General features: G+C 47.6%; 1 protein-coding gene across 1 annotated transcript in view; it reads right to left on the bottom strand.

The window, feature by feature from the left end:
- Positions 1 to 22,539, bottom strand: part of ACSS3 (acyl-CoA synthetase short chain family member 3) — a 141,179-nt gene that overhangs the window by 15,534 nt on the left and 103,106 nt on the right. The window contains exons 10-11 of the mRNA XM_065423450.1: positions 21,482 to 21,577; positions 15,645 to 15,708 (exon numbers count right to left, since the gene is read on the bottom strand). Coding sequence (XP_065279522.1) covers positions 15,645 to 15,708; positions 21,482 to 21,577 — 160 coding nt within the window. The remainder of the gene's footprint in view (positions 1 to 15,644; positions 15,709 to 21,481; positions 21,578 to 22,539) is intronic.

Here is a 22,539-nt window from a genome sequence, read left to right as displayed (position 1 = left end):
CGGGGCAGTCAGGGAGAAGAGGTGGTTGGATGGGGCAGGGGTCCTGGGGGGGCCGTCAGGAAGGAAGAGGGGGGTTGGCTGGAGCAGCAGGGGGCAGTTAGGGGCAGAGGGTCCAGGGGTGGTCAGAGGACAGAGAGCAGGAGGGGTGGATGGGGCAGGGGTCCCGGGGGGGGCCATCAGGGGGCGAGAAGCGGGGGGGGGTGAATGGGGGCAGGGGCCACGCCATGCCTGGCTGTTTTGGGGAGGCACAGCTTCCCCTAACCGGCCCTCCATACAATATCTGAAGCCCAATGCGGGCCTCAGGCCAAAAAGTTTGCCCGCCCCTGATCTAGACCATCCCTGACAGGTGTTTGTCCAGCCTGCTCTTAAAAATCCTCAATGATGGAGAGACCACCACCTCCCTAGGCAATTTATTCCAGTGCTTAACCACTCTGACAGTTAGGAAGTTTTTCCTAATGTCCAACCTAAACCGCCCTTGCTGCAATTTAAGCCCATTGCTTCTTGTCCTATCCTCAGAGGTTAAGAACAACAATTTTTCTCCCTCCTCCTTGTAACAAGCTTTTATGTACTTGAAAACTGTTATCATGTCCCCTCTCTGTCTTCTCTTCTCTAGACTAAACAAACTAATTTTTTCCATCATAGGTCATGTTTTCTAGACCTTTAATCATTTTTGTTGCTCTTCTCTGGACTTTCTCCAATTTGTCCACATCTTTCCTGAAATGTGGCGTCCAGAACTGAACACAATACGCCAGTTGAGGTCTAATGAGCGCAGAGTACAGCGGAAGAATTACTTCTCGTGTCTTGCTTACAATACTCCTGCTAATACATCCCACAATTATGTTTGCTTTTTTTAAAACAGCGTTACACTGTTGACTCATATTTAGCTTGTGATCCACTATGACCCCCAGATCCCTTTCCACAGTACTCCTTCCTAGGCAGTCATTTCCCATTTTGTATGTGTGCAACTGATTGTTCCTTCCTAAGTGGAGTACTTTACATGTCCTTATTGAATTTCATCCTATTTACTTCAGACCATTTCTCCAGTTTGTCCATTTTGAATTGTAATCCTATCTTCCAAAGCACATGCAACCCCTCCCAGCTTGGTATCGTCCACAAATTTTATAAGTGTACTCTCTATGCCATTATCTAAATCATTGATGAAAATATTGAACAGAACCGGACCAGAACTGATCCCTGCGGGACCCCACTCGTTATGCCCTTCCAGAATGACTGTGAACCACTGATAACTACTCTCTGGGAAAAAGCAACAGAGGGTCCTGTGGCACCTTTAAGACTAACAGAAGTATTGGGAGCATAAGCTTTCGTGGGTAAGAACCTCACTTCTTCAGATGCAAGTACTCTCTGGGAATGATTTTCCAACCATTTATGCACCCACCTTATAGTAGCTGCATCTAGGTTGTATTTCCCTAGTTTGTTTATGAGAAGGTCATGCGAGACAGTATCAAAAGCCTTATTAAAGTCAAGATATACCACAACTACTGCTTCCCCCCATCCGCAAGACTTGTTACCCTGTCAAAGAAAGCTATCAGGTTAGTTTGACACGATTTGTTCTTGACAAATCCATGTTGACTGTTATTTATCACCTTATTATGTTCTAGGTGTTTGCAAATTGATTGTTTAATTATTTGCTCCATTATCTTTCCGGGTACAGAAGTTAAGCTGACTGGTCTGTAATTCCCGAGTTGCCCTTATTTCCCTTTTTATAGATGGGCACTATACTTGACCTTTTCCAGTCTTCTGGAATGTCTCCCGCCTTCCATGACTTTTAAAAGATAATTGCTAATGACTTAGATATCTCCTCAGTCAGCTCCTTGAGTATTCTAGGATGCATTTCATCAGGCCATGGTGATTTGAAGACATCTAACTTGTCTAAGTAATTTTTGACTTGTTCTTTCCCTATTTTAGACTCTGATCCTACCTCATTTTCACTGGCATTCATTATTTTATACGTCCCATTGCCACCAACCTTCTCGGTGAAAACCAATACAAAGAAGTCATTAAGCACCTCTGCCATTTCCACATTTTCTGTTATTGTCTTTCCCCCCTCATTGAGTAACAGGCCTACTCTGTCCTTGGTCTTCCTCTTGCTTCTAATGTATTTGTAGAATGTTTTCTTTTTTCCTTTTATTTCCCTAGCTAGTTTGATCTCGTTTTGTGCTTTGGCTTTTCTAATTTTGTCCCTACATACTTGTGTTATTTGTTTATATTCATCCTTTGTAGTTTGACTGAGTTTCCACTTTTTGTAGGACTCTTTTGAATTTTAGATCATTGAAGATCTCCTGGTTAAGCCAGGGTGGTCTCTTGCCATACTTCCCATCTTTCCTACGCAGTGGGATAGTTTGCTCTTGTGCCCTTAATAATGTCTCTTTGAAAAACTGCCAACTTCCCCTCACTTCAGTGTGGCTTAGTAGGTAGAGCACTAGAGTGGGACTTGTGAGATCTGGGTTGTATTTCCAGCTCTGATACAGGAATGCTGAGTAAATAAATAAAAAATAAATTAATGGAGATATCCTATCTCCTAGAGCTGGAAGGGACCTTGAAAGGTCATCAAGTCCAGCCCCCTGCCTTCACTAGCAGGACCAAGTACTGATTTTGCCCCAGATCCCTAAGTGGCCCCCTCAAGGATTGAACTCACAACCCTGGGTTTAGCAGGCCAATGCTCAAACCACTGAGCTATTCCTCCCACTTGGGCAAGTCACTTCCCCCCCCTGTGTCTCAGTTTCCCCATCTGTATAATGTGGATAATGATAGTGACCTTCTTTTGTAAAGCACTTTGAGACCTAAACATGAAAAGTGCTATTGTAAACATAGAAGAAGGGTTCCTACAGTGTGAGTTTTGCAACTATACAGTAATTTTAATAATACTGGGCCTGATCTTGGGACAAGAATCTGTCAAACCTCAAAGTGATAAGTGGGAATCCTTAAGTAATCAATATAATTAATACATAATCTATATATCAGACTACAACAGCATGAAGAACAAGGAACAAACTGCTACATCCTTTTAAAAGGTGCAATAATACTCCACAGGCTAATGCATGGGAGAGAAAAGGCCATGACTATGCCTGTTCTCCCAATGCTTTAGGGTGCTATGTTCCTTATTCGCCCTGCTCTCTCCCAACAACATGGGTTGCCTTTCTGAAGTATCTTTATGGGATCTGTGGGAGGTCAGGGTGAGAAAAGGTCTCTTTTCCTCACCATTCAGAAAGGACAGTCAAACTCTAGCCTTAAATGAAAAAAAAAAATTGTACTGTGTCAGCATTTCAGAATTTTTCTAGTACACAAAGGCTGTGCTGGAAACAGCAGCAAATGAGTTGAGGATTTACATTTCCTAACAACCCCAGATTTTTAGTTTATTATTAGTAAAACCTGTTAAAAACTGCCAAGAAGATGTCATATTGCTAGAATTAAACTTGGAGAAAAATGCTGAGACTGCTGACTGTAATTTCTACAAATGTGTTTCCACTCAGCAGCATCCAAGTTGCAACTTCACAAGTAAGTAGCGTAATGGTCATCATTCACCCTTCTCCACTTCACTAATGTTTTTTCTTACATTTCCATAGTTTCACCTAATAGAATACAATTTAAAAGGGATACTGTGTCCAAGTGGTTATATCAAAAGAAGAGGGGGGGAAAACAACCTACTTCACAAGAGGTCCCATGTTGTTTCTTAAGGATTCTTGGTGTATAAAAGACGGTTACTTACCTTCTGTAACTGTTGTTCTTCGAGATGTGTTGTTCACATCCATTCCACATTAGGTGTACGCGCGCCGCGTGCACGAACGTCGGAAACTTTTTCCCTCAGCGGCTCCCGTCGGGCCCGCAGGGTCTCCCTTCCCGCCAGAGCGGCGCCCCACCCTAGCGTATATATATCCCTGCCGGCCCGACCCTCCCTCAGTTCCTTCTTGCCGGTGACTCCGACAGAGGGGAAGGAGGGTGGGAAGTGTAATGGACGTGAACAACACATCTCGAAGAACAACAGTTACAGAAGGTAAGTAACCGTCTTTTCTTCTTCGAGTGCTTGTTCACGTCCATTCCACATTAGGTGACTCACAAGCTTACCATTGGAGGAGGGTAGGAGTCAAGGAATAACTGATTGAAGCACCGCCCTGCCGACCATCGCGTCATCTCTGGTCTGATGGTGGATCGCGTAGTGGGCTGTGAAGGTATGCACCGACGACCAGGTGGCTGCCTTGCAGATCTCCTGGAGCGGGACCTGCGCCAAGAAGGCCGTCGAGGACGCCTGGGCCCTAGTAGAGTGAGCCCGGATCTGAGGTGCAGGCATGTTGGCGAGCTCATAGCACGTGTGTATGCAAAGCACGATCCACGCCGACAGGCGTTGCGTCGAAATAGGTGGGCGTGAGTAGGGGAACATCCTCTCCAGCCCCTTGAGGAATCGGACTACAGTGGGGTTGGAGAACACGGACATCCCCGATTCCCCCGGGTGGAACGCCGATATGGCGGCTAGATGCACCTTAATAGAAGCGGGGGCGAGGCCTTGACGCTTGAGGTGCAGCAAGTAGTCCAGAATCAGTGGTATCGAGGCCTGCAAGGGCTGGATGTGCTGAGGCCCACACCATAGGGAGAAGCGTTTCCACTTGGCAAGGTAGGTCGCCCTTGTGGAGGGCTTCCTACTATCAAGGAGGATTTGCTGGACCTCCTGAGAGCACCTGTGCTCCACCTCACTTAGCCAGAGAGAAGCCATGCCGTGAGATGCAGCGATGGCAGGTTCGGGTGGAGCAGGCGACCTCGGTCTTGTGTGATGAGGTCGTGATGGAGGGGGAGGGCTATCGGAGAGGTCACGGACAGTTCTAAGAGAGTTGTAAACCAGTGTTGTCGTGGCCACGCCGGGGCGATGAGAATGACCGTCGCCTTGTCCCTGCGGGTTTTTAGGAGGACCCTGTGGATGAGTGGGAACGGGGGGAAGGCATACCGCAGGCTCCCGCCCCACGGGATTGCAAAGGTGTCTGCCAGAGAGCCCGGACTGCGGTTCTGGAAGGAGCAAAACTGCGGGCACTGGCTGTTGTCCATGGTGGCAAACAGATCCACCTGGGGAAACCCCCACCTCAGGAAGATTGAACGGAGGATGTCCCGTCTCAGCCTCCACTCGTGCATGAGATAGGACCGGCTGAGACGGTCCGCCAACCCGTTCTGGACCCCGGGGAGATATGCAGCCTGGAGGTGTACTGAATGGGCTATGCAGAAGTCCCAGAGGAGGAGCGCCTCGCGACAGAGGGGAGAGAACCGGGACCCGCCCTGCTTGTTTATGTAAAACATAGCGGTAGTGTTGTCCGTCAGAACTGACACGCCGTGTCCCCTTATGGTGGCGTGAAAGGTCTGGCAGGCGAGGCGAATCGCCCTCAGCTCCTTCAGGTTGATGTGAAGCAACTGTTCCTCCCTGGACCACAAGCCCTGAGTGCGCAGATCCCCTAGGTGCGCCCCCCAACCCAAGTCCGACGCGTCTGTCACTAACGTCAGAACTGGTTGTGGGGCAGCGAACGGGACCCCCGCACAGACCTGCTGTTGATCGAGCCACCAACAGAGGGCGCTCGATACCCGAGCCGGGATCGTGACGACCATGTCCAATGGGTCGCTGTTGGGGCGATATACTTGGGCCAACCACAGCTGCAGAGGCCGGAGCCTGAGGCGGGCGTGTCCAACTACGTGGGTGCATGCCGCCATGTGCCCCAAGAGTTGTAAGCAACATCTGGCCGTGGTCGTGGAGAATCTCTGAATGGAGGTCACGGCCTCCTGGATCGCCAGGAATCGCGATATGGGAAGACTCGCCCGTGCCGCCACCGAGTCCAGGACTGCCCCTATGAACTCCAGTCTCTGTGTGGGGACTAGTGAGGACTTGGGCACATTGACTAACAGGCCGAGTTCGCGGAATACTTGTAGCGCCAGTGCCACGTGGGCGCGAACCTCTGCCTCCGACCGGCCCGCCAGGAGCCAATCGTCTAGGTACGGGTAGACGCGCATCCGTCTTTTTCGAAGGAAGGCCGCCACCACGGACATGCATTTCGTGAAGACACGTGGGGCCGTTGCCAGGCCGAAGGGCAAGACCGTAAACTGAAAATGACGCTGCTGGATGGTGAAGCGCAGGAACCGCCGGTGGGCCGGGCGGATGGCGATGTGAAAGTAAGCGTCTTTCATATCGAGGGCAGCGTACCAATCCCCCGGATCCAGGGAAGGAATGATGGTACCAAGGGAGACCATACGGAAACGTGGTTTTTGCAAGTACTTGTTCAGCTTGCGAAGGTCCAGGATAGGACGGAGGCCCCCTTTCGCTTTGGGAATGAGGAAGTATCTGGAATAGAACCCTTTTCCTCTGAGGTCTGGAGGAACCTCTTCCACCGCCCCTACAGCGAGGAGGGTCTGTACCTCCTGCATGAGGAGTTGCTCGTGAGAGGGGTCCCTGAAGAGGGACGGGGGGGGGTGGCTGGGAGGGGGGGGGCGAGGAGAACTGGAGGGTATAGCCTGACTCTACCGTGCGCAGGACCCAATGGTCTGATGTTACATGGGACCAGGCACGGAAAAAATGGGACAGGCGGTCCCTGAAACACAGGGGAGGATCCGGAGAAGAGATAGGTACGCTGTCCTCGATCGCATCTTCAAAATCCTGCTTATTTCCCGGCTGCGGCTTATTGTTGCCCTGTTTTTGGCCTTGGTTAGGCGTATTGTTGCGCCTACGCCTATTGTCTCTGCCCCGCCTACGGTATGGTTCGTGTCGAGGGCGAGGCTGGTACTGCCTCTGTGGAGGCTGCGGTTTGAAGGGCTTCCTCTGTGTCACAGGGGTATGCATCCCCAAGGACTTGAGGGTAGCCCGCGAGTCCTTGAGGCCATTGAGTCTGGCATCTGTCTGCTCCGAAAACAACCCCGTACCCTCAAACGGAAGGTCTTGGAGGGTGTTTTGCACCTCAGGGGGAAGACCAGAAGCCTGCAGCCACGCTGAGCGCCTCATCACCACGCCGGACGCGATAGTCCTAGCGGCCGCATCAGCCGAGTCGAGCGAGGCCTGTAACGAGGTCTTGGCCACCGCCTTTCCCTCGTCCACTATGGCCGCAAACTCGGGTTGCGATCCCTGAGGCAAGGCATCCTTAAATTTAGACACTGATGCCCAGGAATTAAAATTATGTCTATTGAGGATCGCCTGCTGGTTCGCGATCCGCAACTGGAGGCCTCCCGACGAGTAGACCTTTCTGCCGAACAAGTCCAATCGTTTCGCCTCCTTGGCCTTGGGGGCTGGGGCCTGCTGGCCATGCCGCTCCCTCTCGTTGACCGCCGAAACGACCAGCAAACATGGGGCTGGATGGGAGAAGAGGAAGTCAGACCCTTTGGATGGGGCAAAATACTTCCTCTCGACGCCCCTTGCCGTCGGCGCAGAGGAGGCTGGCGTCTGCCATACAGTCTTATAATTTGACTGTACCGTCTTTATAAGTGGAAGTGCGATCCTGGAAGGACCCTCCGGGCTGAGAATGTCTACCATGGGGTCCTCCTGCTCAACCGTCTCCTCCGCCTGCAACCCCAAATTGAGGGCCACCCGGCGGAGCAAGTCCTGGTGTGCCCGGTGGTCAATCGGGGGAGGGCCGGACACTGTTGTGCCCGCCACGGCTTCATCCGGTGAGGAGGAGGAGGTCATGGCCTTTTGTGCGTCCTCGTCCTCCTGCAACTCCTCCTCGGCGGGACGGTCCTCTGGGGTGCGTCCCCTGGCCTGGGTCAGGGACGGTGCCCGGGTCAGGGACGGTGCCCGGCTCGGTACCGAGTCCGTTCTAACCCTGTCTGGCGGCCTGGAGACCGTGGCCTCTGCATGGGAGGCAGTGCGGTGCCGTGGGGAGCGGGACCGGTGTCCTGAGGGCCCCGATCTCGCGGTTCTGGACGGAGGGCCTTGCTGATGATAGGCCCACGGGGTCCAGAATGGCCAATGTCCAGGATGGCTCCAATGTGGTTGCCAAGAGGCCTCGTGCTCCCTAGCGGCGTGCACTCTGTGGCCATAGCTACTGGAAAGGCCCGAGCCCTCCTCCGATGCCAAGGACGGCGATCTAGAGGGCCACGGCGGTGCCGTCGGGCGGTGCCGTCCCGGAGTCGGGGAGCGGCGCCTTCTGGAGCGAGACCGCGAGAGGCGCCGTGTAGACCTGGATCTGGATCGGTACCCACCATCCCGGGACCGGGAACGGCCGCGAGAGCGCGGTCTCGGGAACCTCGAGGTCGACGCGTCCCGGTGCCTGCTCGAGCCGGGCTGCTGGGACGGTGCCTCGCTCGCGTCTGGGCCTGGCTGTTTGGCGGCCCGTTGCGCGGCGGGAAGCCGGGAGTCCACCGAGGCGGAGCTCGACCGGGACCGGCGCCGTGTTCGGTGCCGAGATGGCGACCGTGACGGGCGCATCATCGCCGGCTTGCCCTTGGATGGCAGTCGCGGCGGAATGTCTTTAGCGCGGAGGTTACTTTTGGAGGACAATTCAATGAGGTCCTTTGCTGCCTCAAATGTGTCCGGGGTGGAGGGCTGTTCCAACAGTTCCTCCAGCCCTTCCTCCTCACTCGACGCGCTTATCCCGGGGCTCGACGGGCCCTTGGGCGCCGGAGCCACTGGTACTGGGATCTGTGCCGGGGCCGTAACCGCCTTGGCGGCACTCGCGGTCTTCGCCGGTGCCGGCTCCTTATGCGGGGAACGTCCCCTGGTCTTAGGCTGGCTCTTTGGTCTGGCAGGCGAAGAAGAACGGTGCCGGGTGTGTTCCCGTCGAGGCGGCACCGTAGGCTTAGGCTGTCCTGCCGGCGTCGGGTCGCGGACCGATGCCGGGGCACTCCGCACCGATGTCGATGGCGCCGCGGAAGAGGAGGGCTGTAACGCCGCCTCCATGAGGAGCTGCTTGAGACGAAAGTCTCTCTCCTTCTTGGTCCTAGGCTTGAAAGCCTTACAAATCTTACAGCGCTCCTTTTGATGGGCTTCCCCCAGGCAACGAAGACACGAGTCGTGCGGGTCGCTCAACGGCATAGGCCTGCGGCACGTGGCACAAGCCTTGAAGCCTTGGGCGTGCGGCATGCCCCGCCGCCCAGGGCCGGTGCCGGGGTCGCCCAACCCCTATCACAAAGCGATTTAGGCCTTTGTGAGGGGCTAATCAACTACTATTTACACTAAACCTTAAACACTTGAACTATTAACGAACTGATAACTATCACTAATCACTATGCTAAGGGACACTCTCAGACGAGAGATAGAGTTGTTCCAACGTCGCCACGGGCGGTAAGAAGGAACTGAGGGAGGGTCGGGCCGGCAGGGATATATATACGCTAGGGCGGGGCGCCGCTCTGGCGGGAAGGGAGACCCTGCGGGCCCGACGGGAGCCGCTGAGGGAAAAAGTTTCCGACGTTCGTGCACGCGGCGCGCGTACACCTAATGTGGAATGGACGTGAACAAGCACTCGAAGAAGAATTTATTTTCTGATTCTCCCCCCACCATACTATGAGGGAGTGGTGGAGTGTATAAGCCCCACAACAGGGAACAAAGAGTTAACGAGCAGTTCTGGGCCCATATGCCCTGCCCAGCCACACCTGCTGGGCACGCTCACAATGGTGGCATAGCTCAAAAGGCAGCAGCCCAGCCCAGTCAGGGTGGAGAGAACAAGGGAGCAGCCCCAGGCTTGTAGCTCCTGCAGAGAGGCCACAGGAGTTCCTCAACAACCTGGACCAGACCCCACTGTTGAACCTCCAAAGGCCCCCATGAAGACTGGGCAAAGCGGGGCCTGATTGAAGGAAAATAGCCTCCGGATCACAGTCAGTGAGAAACCTCAGTGTAAGTTGATAAGCCAAACCCTGTGGTGACTTTGGCAGAAGCCACGTAGGAAGAGACCCAGGAAACAGATTTGGTGGTGACCGCCCCCAGGGGGCATATCCAACCTGCTAGTCACAGGGCCCTGGTTGGAACCAGGTGGAGCAGGGAGGCCCCGGGATTCCCCTACCACTGACCCTAAAGACTCTTGCCACCAGGTGATACAGCCACAGACTCTTGCCACTAAGCGATACAGCTGGACGCAGACCGAACCCCCCTTCCCCCCCCCTCCCCCCCACTGACAGAAGGCCAAACTGCTACAATAGAGGATACTGTACTGGTATTCTACCAGGAATTACAGAATACAAAAAGTATTCAGATTCCCCACCCCCGCCTTCTCCACCAACTCATCCAACTTCAGCAAAAGTCAAGATGGGGGTTGGGAGGACAGAATAAAAACCCACAATACAAATACCCTTAGAATCTTTAAAGCTCTTTAAAAAGGGAAACTTGTTAAGAAAGCTCACTTTTGGCTTTACCAAGGCTAGCAATGACACTTTAAATGGCCCCTATAGTATAGGCCATTAATGACAAAAACCTAGAATAAAAGGTGATACAAGAAATAGCTATACATGAATATATATAACAAATAAATATAGTTCAGCTTAACTGCCACAAAGTCACCAAATTCACCAATGAGTACTCCTCCTCTACCACTTTTGGGGCAAACAGTCAAGTGCTTCAAAATATTTTGTTGAGTGTTGGTATTTGGGGAAAAAAACAGTTACTAACCTGTTCAGTAACTGTTGTTCTGGGTGTACTGCACATGTCCAATCCAATCTTGATGTCTGTCTGCCCAGCGTACAGCCATTGGAAACTTTTCCCCTCAGTAGTACCCGTTGGGTAGCTTGAGCTCCTCCTGCTGGCACACACCACTGCATGCAGGTATAAAGGACAGAGCGGCCCCAGTTCCCCCTCAGTTTCATCTTGCCAGACCTCCGACACAGAGGGTTAGGAGGGTGGGTCATGATTGGAGAACAACTCACTCAACTCTAGCATTGTCTCTCAAGTCCTGAGCAACACCACGACGGGAAGCAAATGGGTTGACTGAGAACTAAGTTGCCGATCTACAACTGTGGCTTTGGGCAGAATGCAGATAAGTAAATTGGCTGGCTGATATGGAAAGATGATACCACCTCTGGGACAAACCTCAGATGAGGCTGCAAGTAAACCTTGTTCTTAAAGAAGATTGTATAGAGAGGCCTATCCATTAAGTCATGCAGCTATTCTACTCTTCTGGCCAAGGTGATGGGAACCAAAACTGCCATCTTCATTCATAGATGTAGCCAAAGGCTCAAACAGGGGGACCCATAAGTCTTGAAGGCACTAAATTTAGATTGCTTGGAGAAGGTGGTCTTGCAACCAAGGATACAATTTGACTAGCCCTTTCAAAAACCCTGTGAACATGTTGTTAGAGAAAACAGACCAATTATCCACTTTGGGCTGGAAAGCTTACTCCTGGGGGAGTTCTGTATCACTGCGCAATGCAGAATTTGCACAGAAGTAATGTTCTGCACAGAATTTCATTTTTTCCCACAGAACTGGCACTGCAGAGCTGCTGCTAGGGACTGCTGGACCTGACAGAGCCCAGCTTCCCAAATCGCAATGCACCAATGCAAGAGGCGTGCACAGGCTGCAGTTCCCAGCACGCCCTGAACAAAGGAGATGGCATGTGAGCCAGGGCTGCACAATAAGCAGAGTGCCCGGAACACAGGGTCAGGTGCCCCCCCCCCCCCCAGATTTCTGCCAGAGTTTGCTGGCCCTGCTTGGTCACATGGTGTGGCCAGGCCCCATCCCTGAGCAACAGCTGCTGGAGCTGGCAAGCTGCACCCTCCAGGGAGAGGCAGAAGCAACAGCTGAAATCTGCAGGGAGGGGCCACTGCTTTCCAGGAGGGGAGACAGAAGGTAAGGGAGGGGGGCATCCCAGAAGGGGGCGCGACTCGACCTGTTCCAGGAGGTGACCAAATCTTTACATTTTGCCTCCCCCATCAATAGATATGGGTCGTTTTTGCCCAGTAGGACAATAACAAATGCTGTGTGGAGTGGAGCCTGAAGCTGGGCTCTGGAGGGAGGGGGTGCGGGTGTCTGGCCCCACAGCTGAACTCTGGGGGGGAAAGGGGTGCAGGTGTCTGAGCTGGGGGGCCCTGTGAAGCCAACTCCTGCACACCTCAACTGTACCCCTGCATCTCCCTCTTGCCCTGGCAGTGTCCTCTATTTGGGAACTTGAAATATTGTAACCTACAAGGGCAGGGTGAAAAAAACAGAATTGACTAAAAGACCGGAGGGGCAGAGTTTTCCCCCAAGCTGTGCCGAGCTGGCACGTGTGACACACCCAGACTGAGGCGCCTGGTAAAAGCATAACCGAGAAACAGGAACTGGGTTGTCGTAACGGTTTCTTTAACTTTCTGCTCCTGGGGGAATCTTTTTTTGTTGTCTGTATTGTACAGATATACTTGCGGACAGTATTTTGAAATAAATGACCAAAATAATTGAAACTGGCATGATTATATTGTGTTATTTTGACAAATAAAATATTCAGAATTTTGTAGCATTTTAAAATATTGTATGCAGAGTTTTTAATTTTTTTGCTGCTGAATTTTTTATTTTTTTGGCGCAGAATTCCCCCAGGAGTAAATGCTGAAATAGCTGCCTGATATACCTTGACAGAACTAGCGGTCAAACCTCAGTGTTTCAGGTACAATAAGTAATCTAGTAGCTGTTGAACCAAAAAAAAGGAATGGTGATGCTGCCTGCCTGATCACAGTAGTAAGAATGCATCTGTCAGGGAACCCAGGCTGTGATCTCGTAGGGAACAGAACTGCTGACATTTTCTGTTGATCCTTGTCGCAAATACGTTTATTTGCGGAAACCCCCACCGATGGAAGATGTATCTGGCCAGATGTGGACAAAGAGACCACTCATGGGGTCTTGTAAACGATCTGCTCAGGTGATCTGCCAGATTGTTTTGGACCCCAGTAGATGAGAAGCTTCTAGGCCTATTGAGTTGGCAGTGCAAAGCTCACAAAGCAGTGTAGCCTCTTGAAAGAGCGGGCTCCTCCCTGCTTGCTGAGGTAAAACATTGCTGCTGTGTTCTCTGTGAGGACTAAAAGGTTGTTTCCCTTGATCTGTAGCGGAAAATCTTGGCAGGCCAATCTAACAGCTTTCGAAAGCCAATTCCTCTGCGGACCTAAACTCTGAGTCTGTAGAGAATTCAGATGGGTCCTCCAGCCAAGGGCAGACACATCGATCACTAACATGAGCGTCGGTTGCAGGCAGGCAAAGGGACTCCCACACATACATTGGCTGGAACTGTCCATCAAGCTAGGGAGATGAGGGCATGAGAGGGACCTTCACTACCGAGTCCAGATAGTGACAGCTTGGTGAGTAGCCAACCCTGTAGAATTATGAGGTGCAGACTGGCATTTTGAACCATGTAACTGCACAAGGCCACATGCCCCAGAAGCCTCAAACAAACAGTTTCATGCTGTTGTGACTGGGTGAGCTTTGTGATCTATAACAATAGACTGAATCATCTGAAACCTCAAGTTCAGATCATGTGTGTCTACTGCTATGCCACAACGGTGCCACTTCGGCACCAGAGAGGGCACCGTCAAGTCCAGTGCTGATTTAGGCACTGATTTGGAGGAGAAATGCTTGGATTTCAGATATACTCTACTCAACTCCCTCTCACCCCTCTTTTCAGGCTTTGAGGGTGGATATCTTCCCCTGGAGGGTGCCTCTTTGGGAGACACATGCTTGTTGCTAGGCACAAGGGAAGGAGATGTGTGCCGGGACTCTGACAACGTTGGAGCAGGACAGCTCAAGGGTGGTCTGAGTACCATCAGCAGGAACTTCAGCCTAGCCTCCCTATCCTTGTTTGTTTTAGGCTTGAATTTACAGCAAATCTGGCACCGGTCTTTCACATGTGCTTCGCCCTGGCACTCAAGACAACTACTGTGTGGGTCACTCACTAGCAACTAGCTTGAAGCCCAGCAACTGGGGCATTCCTAAGTGCTGGTGGTAGAACCCCAAAACATGGAAAACAATAAAAAAATTGAACATAACCAATCTTATTAACTAACTACAATTATATATATTTATACACAGAGCAGAGAGAAAACTTCTGGTAATGAAAAGGGATTCCAACGACTGTTGTGGGAAGTAAGAAGGAATTGAGAGGGGCGTGGGAGCAGCTCTTCCCTTTATACCTGCATGCAGCAGTACCCAGAGCAGAAGATGCTCGAGCCACCCAATGCGTACCGTTAAGGGGAAAAGTTTCTGATGGCCATGTGTCAAAGTGTCCATTTTCTGAATGCAAATGAGCTTTTAAATTAGGGGAGGAAAAGAGGTAGGATGTCCCAAAAGTTAAGGCACTGGCTTGAGATGTGGGAGAGCCAGGTTCAAGTGCTTGCTCTGCATGAACCAAAGTGGAGTTTTTCATCCCAGATCACACATAATCAGGGAGAACAGGGACTTGAACCTGGGTCTCCCACATCTCCAACCAATGCCCTAACCACCCACCTACGGTCTGTCAGTCAGTCATGCTTTCCTTCCCCTTCTCTCCAGATTTCCCAACAAAAACTTAGTTGAAACAGATATGTCTGCACAAAACATTTTGACTTTGAGCACATCTCAAGGAAATTTCATTTAGCCAAAAATGTTTCAATCAGTTCTAGTGCAGACCAATGTTAAACTTCCAGTATATTACTTACCAGCCTTCTAAAGGATGTTTTTGACCTAGCACTGCTCTCCTAGCTTTTACTGAAACAACAGTGAGTTGGTGCATTGTCATAGGGACCTGTATTTGCTGAGAGTTAGACTAGCTTGTAAGTCAGAAAGGGGTATCTGGCTGACCAAAAGGACAGTAATCCCAAGTATTACCTGTAAATCAGCCAAGAAATGCAACAGGCATGTGCCAGGGGAGCAGACACAATGGAAGCTGAAGATTATGAGAAAGCCGAAAAGGAGATAAGAGAAAAGCAGTTAGTATTTAGAGTGGCTTTAAGCTGAAGTCCCTGTATCTAAAATCTCCTTTGGGGAGTGGAGTGGGAAGGTATAAAAAAGGGTGTGCATTTTAAAGTGACTTTTCGTGTTTATGAAACATACCAGACTGGAGAGACAAAGGAGTTTGCTGTCAAGTGTTATCAAAGAGAAGACACAGCAAGGAGAACAACAATGATTCTCTTGCCTATGGAGTCTTTCAATACATGTTCCTCATTTGACCTGTAGCCATTCTGGGACAAGTCATCCTCTCCATACAAACCACACTTTCAGATAACAGAAGGGCTCTTGCTTTAGTAGGATGAGGAAACCTAAAGAATTTGCAAATGCTGCTTTAGGCTGAGCCAGCTAGACAAAGAAGCAGCAAGCAGCCATTGCTTCATCCCCCTAGAAATCAAGCATGTAATTCTGTGACGCTGCAGACCTTCATGGAATCAGAAGGAAGTCCGAGACATGGCAGTGTTCTCTTGCATCACAGTAATTAGGCTTGTCCTTGTGCCAACAAATAAGAAACGTGGCAAAGAAGTCTGCCATTAAAGAAAAAAAGCAGTATAGAGTTTGTTTTAACCCTTTTGTACCAGGTGAGTTGAGTGCTCCCATATTAGTGTTGCAGGATAAAGTAAGAGATTCCTAAAAATCAACATGAGAGACAGCCATGCTCTTCTACTCTCATCCTCCTTACTTTATGTGCCACTGCTATTTATGTCTTTGCCAAAAAATAATAGTCTGCCCTTCTCAACAGTTTTCATGTAAGGCAGCTCCTCTTAATTATAAGACGCCTTGTAAGTTTTGACTTGCTTACTTTACCACAATATTTCCTAAAGTCTTGGCCTTCACTGGTTGCTTGTTGTCATCCAGAACCATCACTGCAAAGTAACAAAGAAAGAGATCATTTTTCTCCCTTGCAAATGGTACTTTTCAGATGGACAAGGACAATCTCTAAAAAGCTTGTCTACCTGGGGAGTTAGTGCAAGGCAAGCCAGGGTGAGAAGCTACAATGCACTAACCGGCTAGGTAAACCCTGATACGGAGCACTATGGAACATCTACTGTGCAGTAACAGGGTCCACGCAGCAAGCTAGTACATTGTAGATTCACACCCTGGCTTGCAGCACACTAACTCACCATGTCTACAAACCTTAATTTGATGAATGCCCACTTATGTCACACTTCAGTGTGGAGTAGGAACAGGCAACAAAAGTAATTATAGAATTTCTGGGTACCAAAATAGATGAGTTAAAGATTCCTGTTAGCATCCCCGCCACAAATCCCTAGGCCTTAAACTAAAGACACACAAACTGGGAGGGAGAAACATCTGGTTGGACTGAAAAAAACCCAACCCCAAACTAAAAATTAAAAGAAAAAAAATCTCCAGACAGCGAAATCTGAATCTTCGATTAAGAAAAGCCTTTTCATAAGTAGGGCAGTGAGCCCATGAAAAAGAGCCCACAAGAAATATTAGTAAGTGATAACAACTAAGGTTATTAGAGATTGACCTAGCATCCACTCAATAAATATAATTTGTGGTTAAAAAAACTGTCTGTTTTTCAAATGCACAAAATCGGTCTCTGATTTGTCAGACTCTGCATAGTGAAACCACCATCCCAACAGGGAAGGATTGTGTTTTTTATACTACAGAGAGGTGAGGTGAAGTAACTTCTGATTTTCCCAAACTCACACAGCAGGTCAGTGGCATAGCTGGGAATAGAATCCAGAGACCAACTCCAGTGCCATTTTCAATGGTCCACACTACCTTTGTTACAATCTTCAGTAATTTGGTTATATTTCAATAGAGAACATTTAGGTTTACAAGGACAGAGCCTGGAACCTCCTCTTGGACAGTCTTTATCTAGGAAATCTATTAGAATCAAATCCATGCTGCCTGGGAACAAGGGCAGGATGACAAATAACTTGTTGCCCAGGGCTGTGGTACCCTTATCTGTACTAACTACTCAGAGGCATGGCTTATAATAGCTAGAGATACCTCATTAAGAATGGTTGATGCACATGAACAGCAAGTGGAGGTGGGGAGGAGAGGCATATTAAGCCTTTTAAATCATAAGCTATTTGAGTGTGGCCAAGCAGAGGAGGTAACTCTGATAGATATGGCAATTTCCTGCAATATCCTTAAAAAAACCTTATTGAATTAAGTTTATTTGGTGTCCACTGTATTAAACGCAAAGGTAATGTATTATTGTGAGCCCTGGGAAATGTTATGAACTTCAAAGGATTATACTGAACAATGGGCCAGACAAGAATGGACTTTTGGACAGTGTCAAATGGTTTGCCTGGGGAATCTCAAAGGGGAGGTTGAAGCAATGCCATGAGGAGGGAATCATTGTCTACTGCTTACCCATTCCCAGAATCTGAAGATCAAAGATCCAAGATGTCTAAAGAAAGTACTAACCATTTTATGGGGATGCTTGTTCTGAGCTACAGGTGTTTTAACCACAGGAAAATCCCTTAGTGGAGTTTGAAGGACTGACTCCTACCAGAGTCTTTGCTGGAGTTGGGGTGATCTCTGTCAAGCTTATTAGCATTTGTGTAGGTTCTTTTATTGTTTTTAATGTTTTCTCTGTAATGCTTTTCACTTGAAGAATAAATGTGCTTGCTTAGGAAGAGCTGTGTAGTAATTTATAAGTATGGGCAATTATGTTGTTTACAGCATCTGAAAAGAAAGCAAAGAGTAGACGCTGGCCTTTTTAGGCAGTCTGGCATGCCAGGAATAACACAGCGTAGGCAGGGAACTATGCAGCCTGGAAAACCCTGACCATGACTGGAGGGAACAAGATGTGGGTCTCTGCCCAAGAGAGGTGACAGCTGAGGAACAGGGAGCCTAAAAGCGGATGCCCTTGCTGGACTCCATAGGGGAATACAGGTGCAGTTGACCTGACCTGCGACAGGAACGTCCAGCTAGGTCCATCCTGCTACAACAGCCTTGGACAATAAGGAAGAAAGTTGAGGTGAGAGCAGAGATACCCACATCTGCCAACAGACCTTTGAAGTATCATTGTGCTTACCTAATACACAGACTCCAGGACTGCTGAAATTTGATCTTTATTGTCTGAAACCACTCCTTCAGCAAGGACAGTGATTTTAACACCTGCATAGCCTGTCGCAGACAGTGGGTCAGAGGCTTGGCATAAGGACAGATAAAGGCCCAAGAACTGGAAGGGTTAATTAGACAGACAAAACGTAAGCTAAGAAAGGTTCTGCGAAGGATAAATAGGAACTCAGAAGTCATCCTGTCCCCTCTATTCGAGGGAGGGCAAGTCTGGGATGCTAACAAGAAGCTTCCATTCTCCTGGGCAATGACTACAAATTCTGTAAACACTATTTGTTGCTTGTACCTGTTCAAGTAACATAAGAAAAATCCATCAAGTTAGACTTGGAAAACTTGGACTCATATAGTAGGAGGAGATAGTCTTACTCATATCACAGTTTCAAGAACTTACATTTTTTTGTTGGTTTTTGTTTTGGATGCATTAGAGTCCTCAGTTTAATGTAATTTGTTTATCAAGGTGCTAACATCAGTTTTTCATATTAGATTTTGTTTCCTGACAGCTATGTATTTAGGTTTCCAAGATTTTTAGAAATTTTTTAAAAAGAACAGCAGTTTAGGAGTATTCCTGAATTATATGGCTACCAACCTATATTCAGGGTATTTACTGCCCTCAAATCCAAAACTTGCTGTATTTTGTCTTGGATAAATAACAAACAAACGTATAGACCAAGGGACCAATACCAAATAGGTCAGATCTCAGAAAACATCAGAGCTAGAAATGAATGAGGTATATTATTAAAAAATTAATTCAGGTTTAAATTAGTTTTCCAGTGGTATGCATCATTCATAGCCTAACCTGGTCACCCAACATTGAATCTTGAACTGTGGCCGAATCCTGCTCTCATTTACCCCAATGTAAAGCTGGAGTCACTTCACACAATATACTTTACTCTGTATTTACAATGGTATAACAGGAAAGAATTTGGCCATGGGGGGGCGGGGGGTAAAAGGGCATTTATTCCGATTTTACTTCCCCAAATCCAATTTAAAGGTATCATGACTTCAGCAACCATTGTCCAGAGAACTACTAATGCAATTTTATACTATCAGAAAGCATAGAGTCTGTCTTTTAAATGGCATAAAATATTTATCACAAACTAGTAGCTAAAGTAGCAGCAGCTAGAGTCATATCACAACTGAAGTGAGGAAAAGTGAGATAGTAATCAGAAGTGATTTCAAGATCCTGTATTTCATTAACAGCAGGGTTACAGGATTTGTAAACTTTTCCAATAAGTGGTCCTGAACCATTGGTTAGAAAGGAAATGTGACATCTGTTCCCTTATGGAACATACCTGAATGTGCGTTCATTTTATAGTCTATTTTAAAGTACAGTAGAACCTCAGAGTTACGAACAGCTCAGAAATGGAGGTTGTTCATAACTCTGAACAAAACGTTATGGTTCTTCTTTCAAAAGTTTACAATTGAATATTGACTTAATACAGCTTTGCTGCTTTCCCTTTATTTATTTTTTTTAGTAGTTTACGTTTAAAGTAGTACTGCACTATATTTGGATTTTTTTGTTTTTTGTTTTTGGTCTCTGCTGCTGTCTGATTGCATACTTCCAGTTCCAAATGAGGTGTGTGGTTGACTGATCAGTTCGTAACTCTGATATTCGTAAGTCTGACGTTCTGCTGCAATTCCCTTTCATCCATTTAGAAGGAAGTTTTTAGATACTCTAACAGCAGGTTTTGCAGAGTTCATTTAAAATCTCTGCATATGTGCGTCCCACGTATTCTTGCTAAGTCTGACTACCAGAGCTTTGGGAACAGGTTTGATGCAATTATATTCTGCCATTGTTCCCTGCTTATTAGAGCTCTGGTCAAACTTTAAGCCTTTTCTCTAACTTCATCTTTCATTCATTGTTTGTCTTCGTACAATAACTACTAATGCCAAAGTCTAGGGCAGCTGAAAATCTTTATTTTTTTTAATGTTCATGTTCACTTCTACTTGTTAGAAGAAAGTCAGCCAACCGTTCCTTCCCAAGAATGTGAGCACTCCTCCTGTAGATGGCTTGACCTCAAAAAAATCTAATTATGTGTCCTTCTTGAAGTAATTCCTGAACACTCTGGGTCAAAATCAGAGTTCCCAGGTATAAAAATATTTTAGAATTCTTCATCTCATGGCTGTGCACTCTGCATGCAAATACCTTCCAAACAATGAAAGCTCTCATTTTTTATGCCCTATGCTGGTTCACAGTCTATAATTTCATACAGCTAGAAATAAAAATGCTGCACACGTATTGAAACATAACGTGTTTAACAACTCTCTCAAATATGAGCCCCTGTACAAGTCTGAACACAAACACTGTCTTCTTTGATAAAATGAATGAGGCTGTGAGGCAGGTACAAATAGACAAGATTTATACCCTTACCATGTTGCTTTTTAGTTCATCATTACATATTTGTAGAGGTCACAGACTTCAGGAAGAATCATCTTTATACACTTAAAATCAGGTGAGTTTTTATATTAAATTGTTGTGCAGAAAAAGATCAGATTAGTGTGTTTATTAAACATATATGTACAATGTATATGCCCAACAAGCAAAACCATTTAGCCTCTGAATAACACATGTAGTCATAGATGTAAGGTACAGGTATGACAATACGTTCTTAAAGCACTATTTAGCTACATAGTCTAGCTACTATTCCCTCTCCACCAATTATAAAGATGATCACTGTTAACACTATTTTTCCTAACAGCTAAAAAACAATGTCACTGCTGGTTATGATTTAACACTAGATTACTGCAGATTATGGTTTGAAGCTTTGAATGTTTCGTAATATCCATTGCCCCTTTGTATGCAGGCATTCCAAACCTTCAGACTCAACAGTACAATGACAACTGCAGTTCCTTGTGCACTTTCAAATCTAACTGTATGCCTGAGAAATTTTGGGTGCATAAGGAATGCATAAGACTAACAGTTGAAAGATGGAAAGGAATGTTTGCTAATAATGCAGATTGCTACGGGTCTGACCTTGTGAGTTTTTGAGCACTTCCTGAAAGATGCAAGCATCTTCGAGGGATACAGGATAAATTCAAACCCATACGATTAAGTGGTTGCTGTAATTTTAATTGTACTGGATACTGGAGTCTGATTGTAAGAACTGATGCTTCTGAACCTGACACAGGTCAAAAAGTTGCATGTGTGCATGTGAGAGAGAGAGAGAGAGAAAATGGCGTTAAGTCCATTCTGGAGCCACTAGACTGGTTCCAAGGGGCAACATGGAATAGCATCAGGGCTGCTCTAAATTGCGCCAATTGGTAACATACACAATGGGATCTCCAGGATGTGTCAGCTCCCAAATCATGTTTTTCCCCCAGCCAAACTGGGGAGGAAGGAAAAATAAAGAAACATCGGTGAGGAACTACTATGCTGACCCTAAGTCACATGGACATTCACCCAGTTAAGTAGCCAGTTAAACCAGAGAGGTGCAAAGCTGATTGAGCAGAGACCAATTTTGGCCCTAGATTGTTAAACAATAACTGCAGTCTTAAACCCTGATCTTGTGAGGTGCTGAGCTCTCTCAGAAGTGCAAGCAACCTCCTCCCCTATTGATATACACTGCACATTCTTACCATTGTATCCTGGCACTGATTTTCCTGCCTGTCCTGGTGGAGGATTTGTAGAGTTTCCCAAACCGATGCAGGAAGCAGTAATTGCAGATCCAGTTTCTGTTATGTAATAGAAGGAAAATGTGTCAGTTAAGGCTTGTACTTAGTGTCATTAAGTACTCTTTGTGCCAAGCTTGGTTTCTAGTTCGGAACATCAAAAATACATTCCCAGATGAGCAATGAAAGATTCATAGATAATATGTAATGAATGCAAATTCACCACAGAAACCAGAGTGCTCTAAAAGGCCATGTTTCCGTTCAATAACAGACAATTTAAAAAAAAAATCTGTATTGCACTAAGAAAAAAGGAACCTGTAGCTTATTCTGCTGTGGACCTAGGGGAGTCAGAGAACAATAAATTACACGTTCGCAAGAAACCTATAGATGATCGGACTGCTACATAAGATTATTTTATATGTGTATTTTAAGTTGTCCCATCAACCAGAATCAAGAGGAACAATCTCTAGAAAACACACTAGACCAGACTTGTTTTATTATTATTCTACCTCTCTGTTTAGATTGTCCTAGTGCTTTCTGTGTAAAGTGTGTATCACTAGGTGGTTGCACGTTTCGTAGCTTCTGTAGGCCAAGCTAACTGCACACACCAGCATTCCTCCTTTCCACTCCATAAGCTCCCATCCTCCTTTATTTCAGGGACTCCCTGTAACTTCCCCCACCCTGTCCCTCATGCCTGGGGCTCTACGTGTCCCCTATCCGTCCCTCCGCTCCATGCAAATGGCTCTGTGCGCCCTCATCCTCCCCCCCCCCATTTCCCGTCATGGCAGGGACTCTGTGTGCTCCTTCCTTTCCCCTATACCAGGGTCCCCCAAATTCCCTCCCACCATGGACTGTATGTTTCATTGCCTCCCCTATACCAGGGTCCTCCCATTCCAGGGGCTCTGTGTATGCTCCCATCCCTCATTTCCTCTTCCTCATCATTTTTATTTCCATCTATCATTCAGGGTGTCAACATGTTAAGCTACTGGAAGGATGAGGAGAGATGAGATGGGATACTGTTATAC

Source organism: Emys orbicularis, chromosome 1 (genome assembly GCF_028017835.1).
Source record: "Emys orbicularis isolate rEmyOrb1 chromosome 1, rEmyOrb1.hap1, whole genome shotgun sequence".
NCBI classification, from domain to species: Eukaryota; Metazoa; Chordata; order Testudines; family Emydidae; genus Emys; species Emys orbicularis.
The sequence above is the reverse complement of the archived record's forward strand: the minus strand, read 5'-3'. Positions and strand labels throughout refer to the sequence as shown.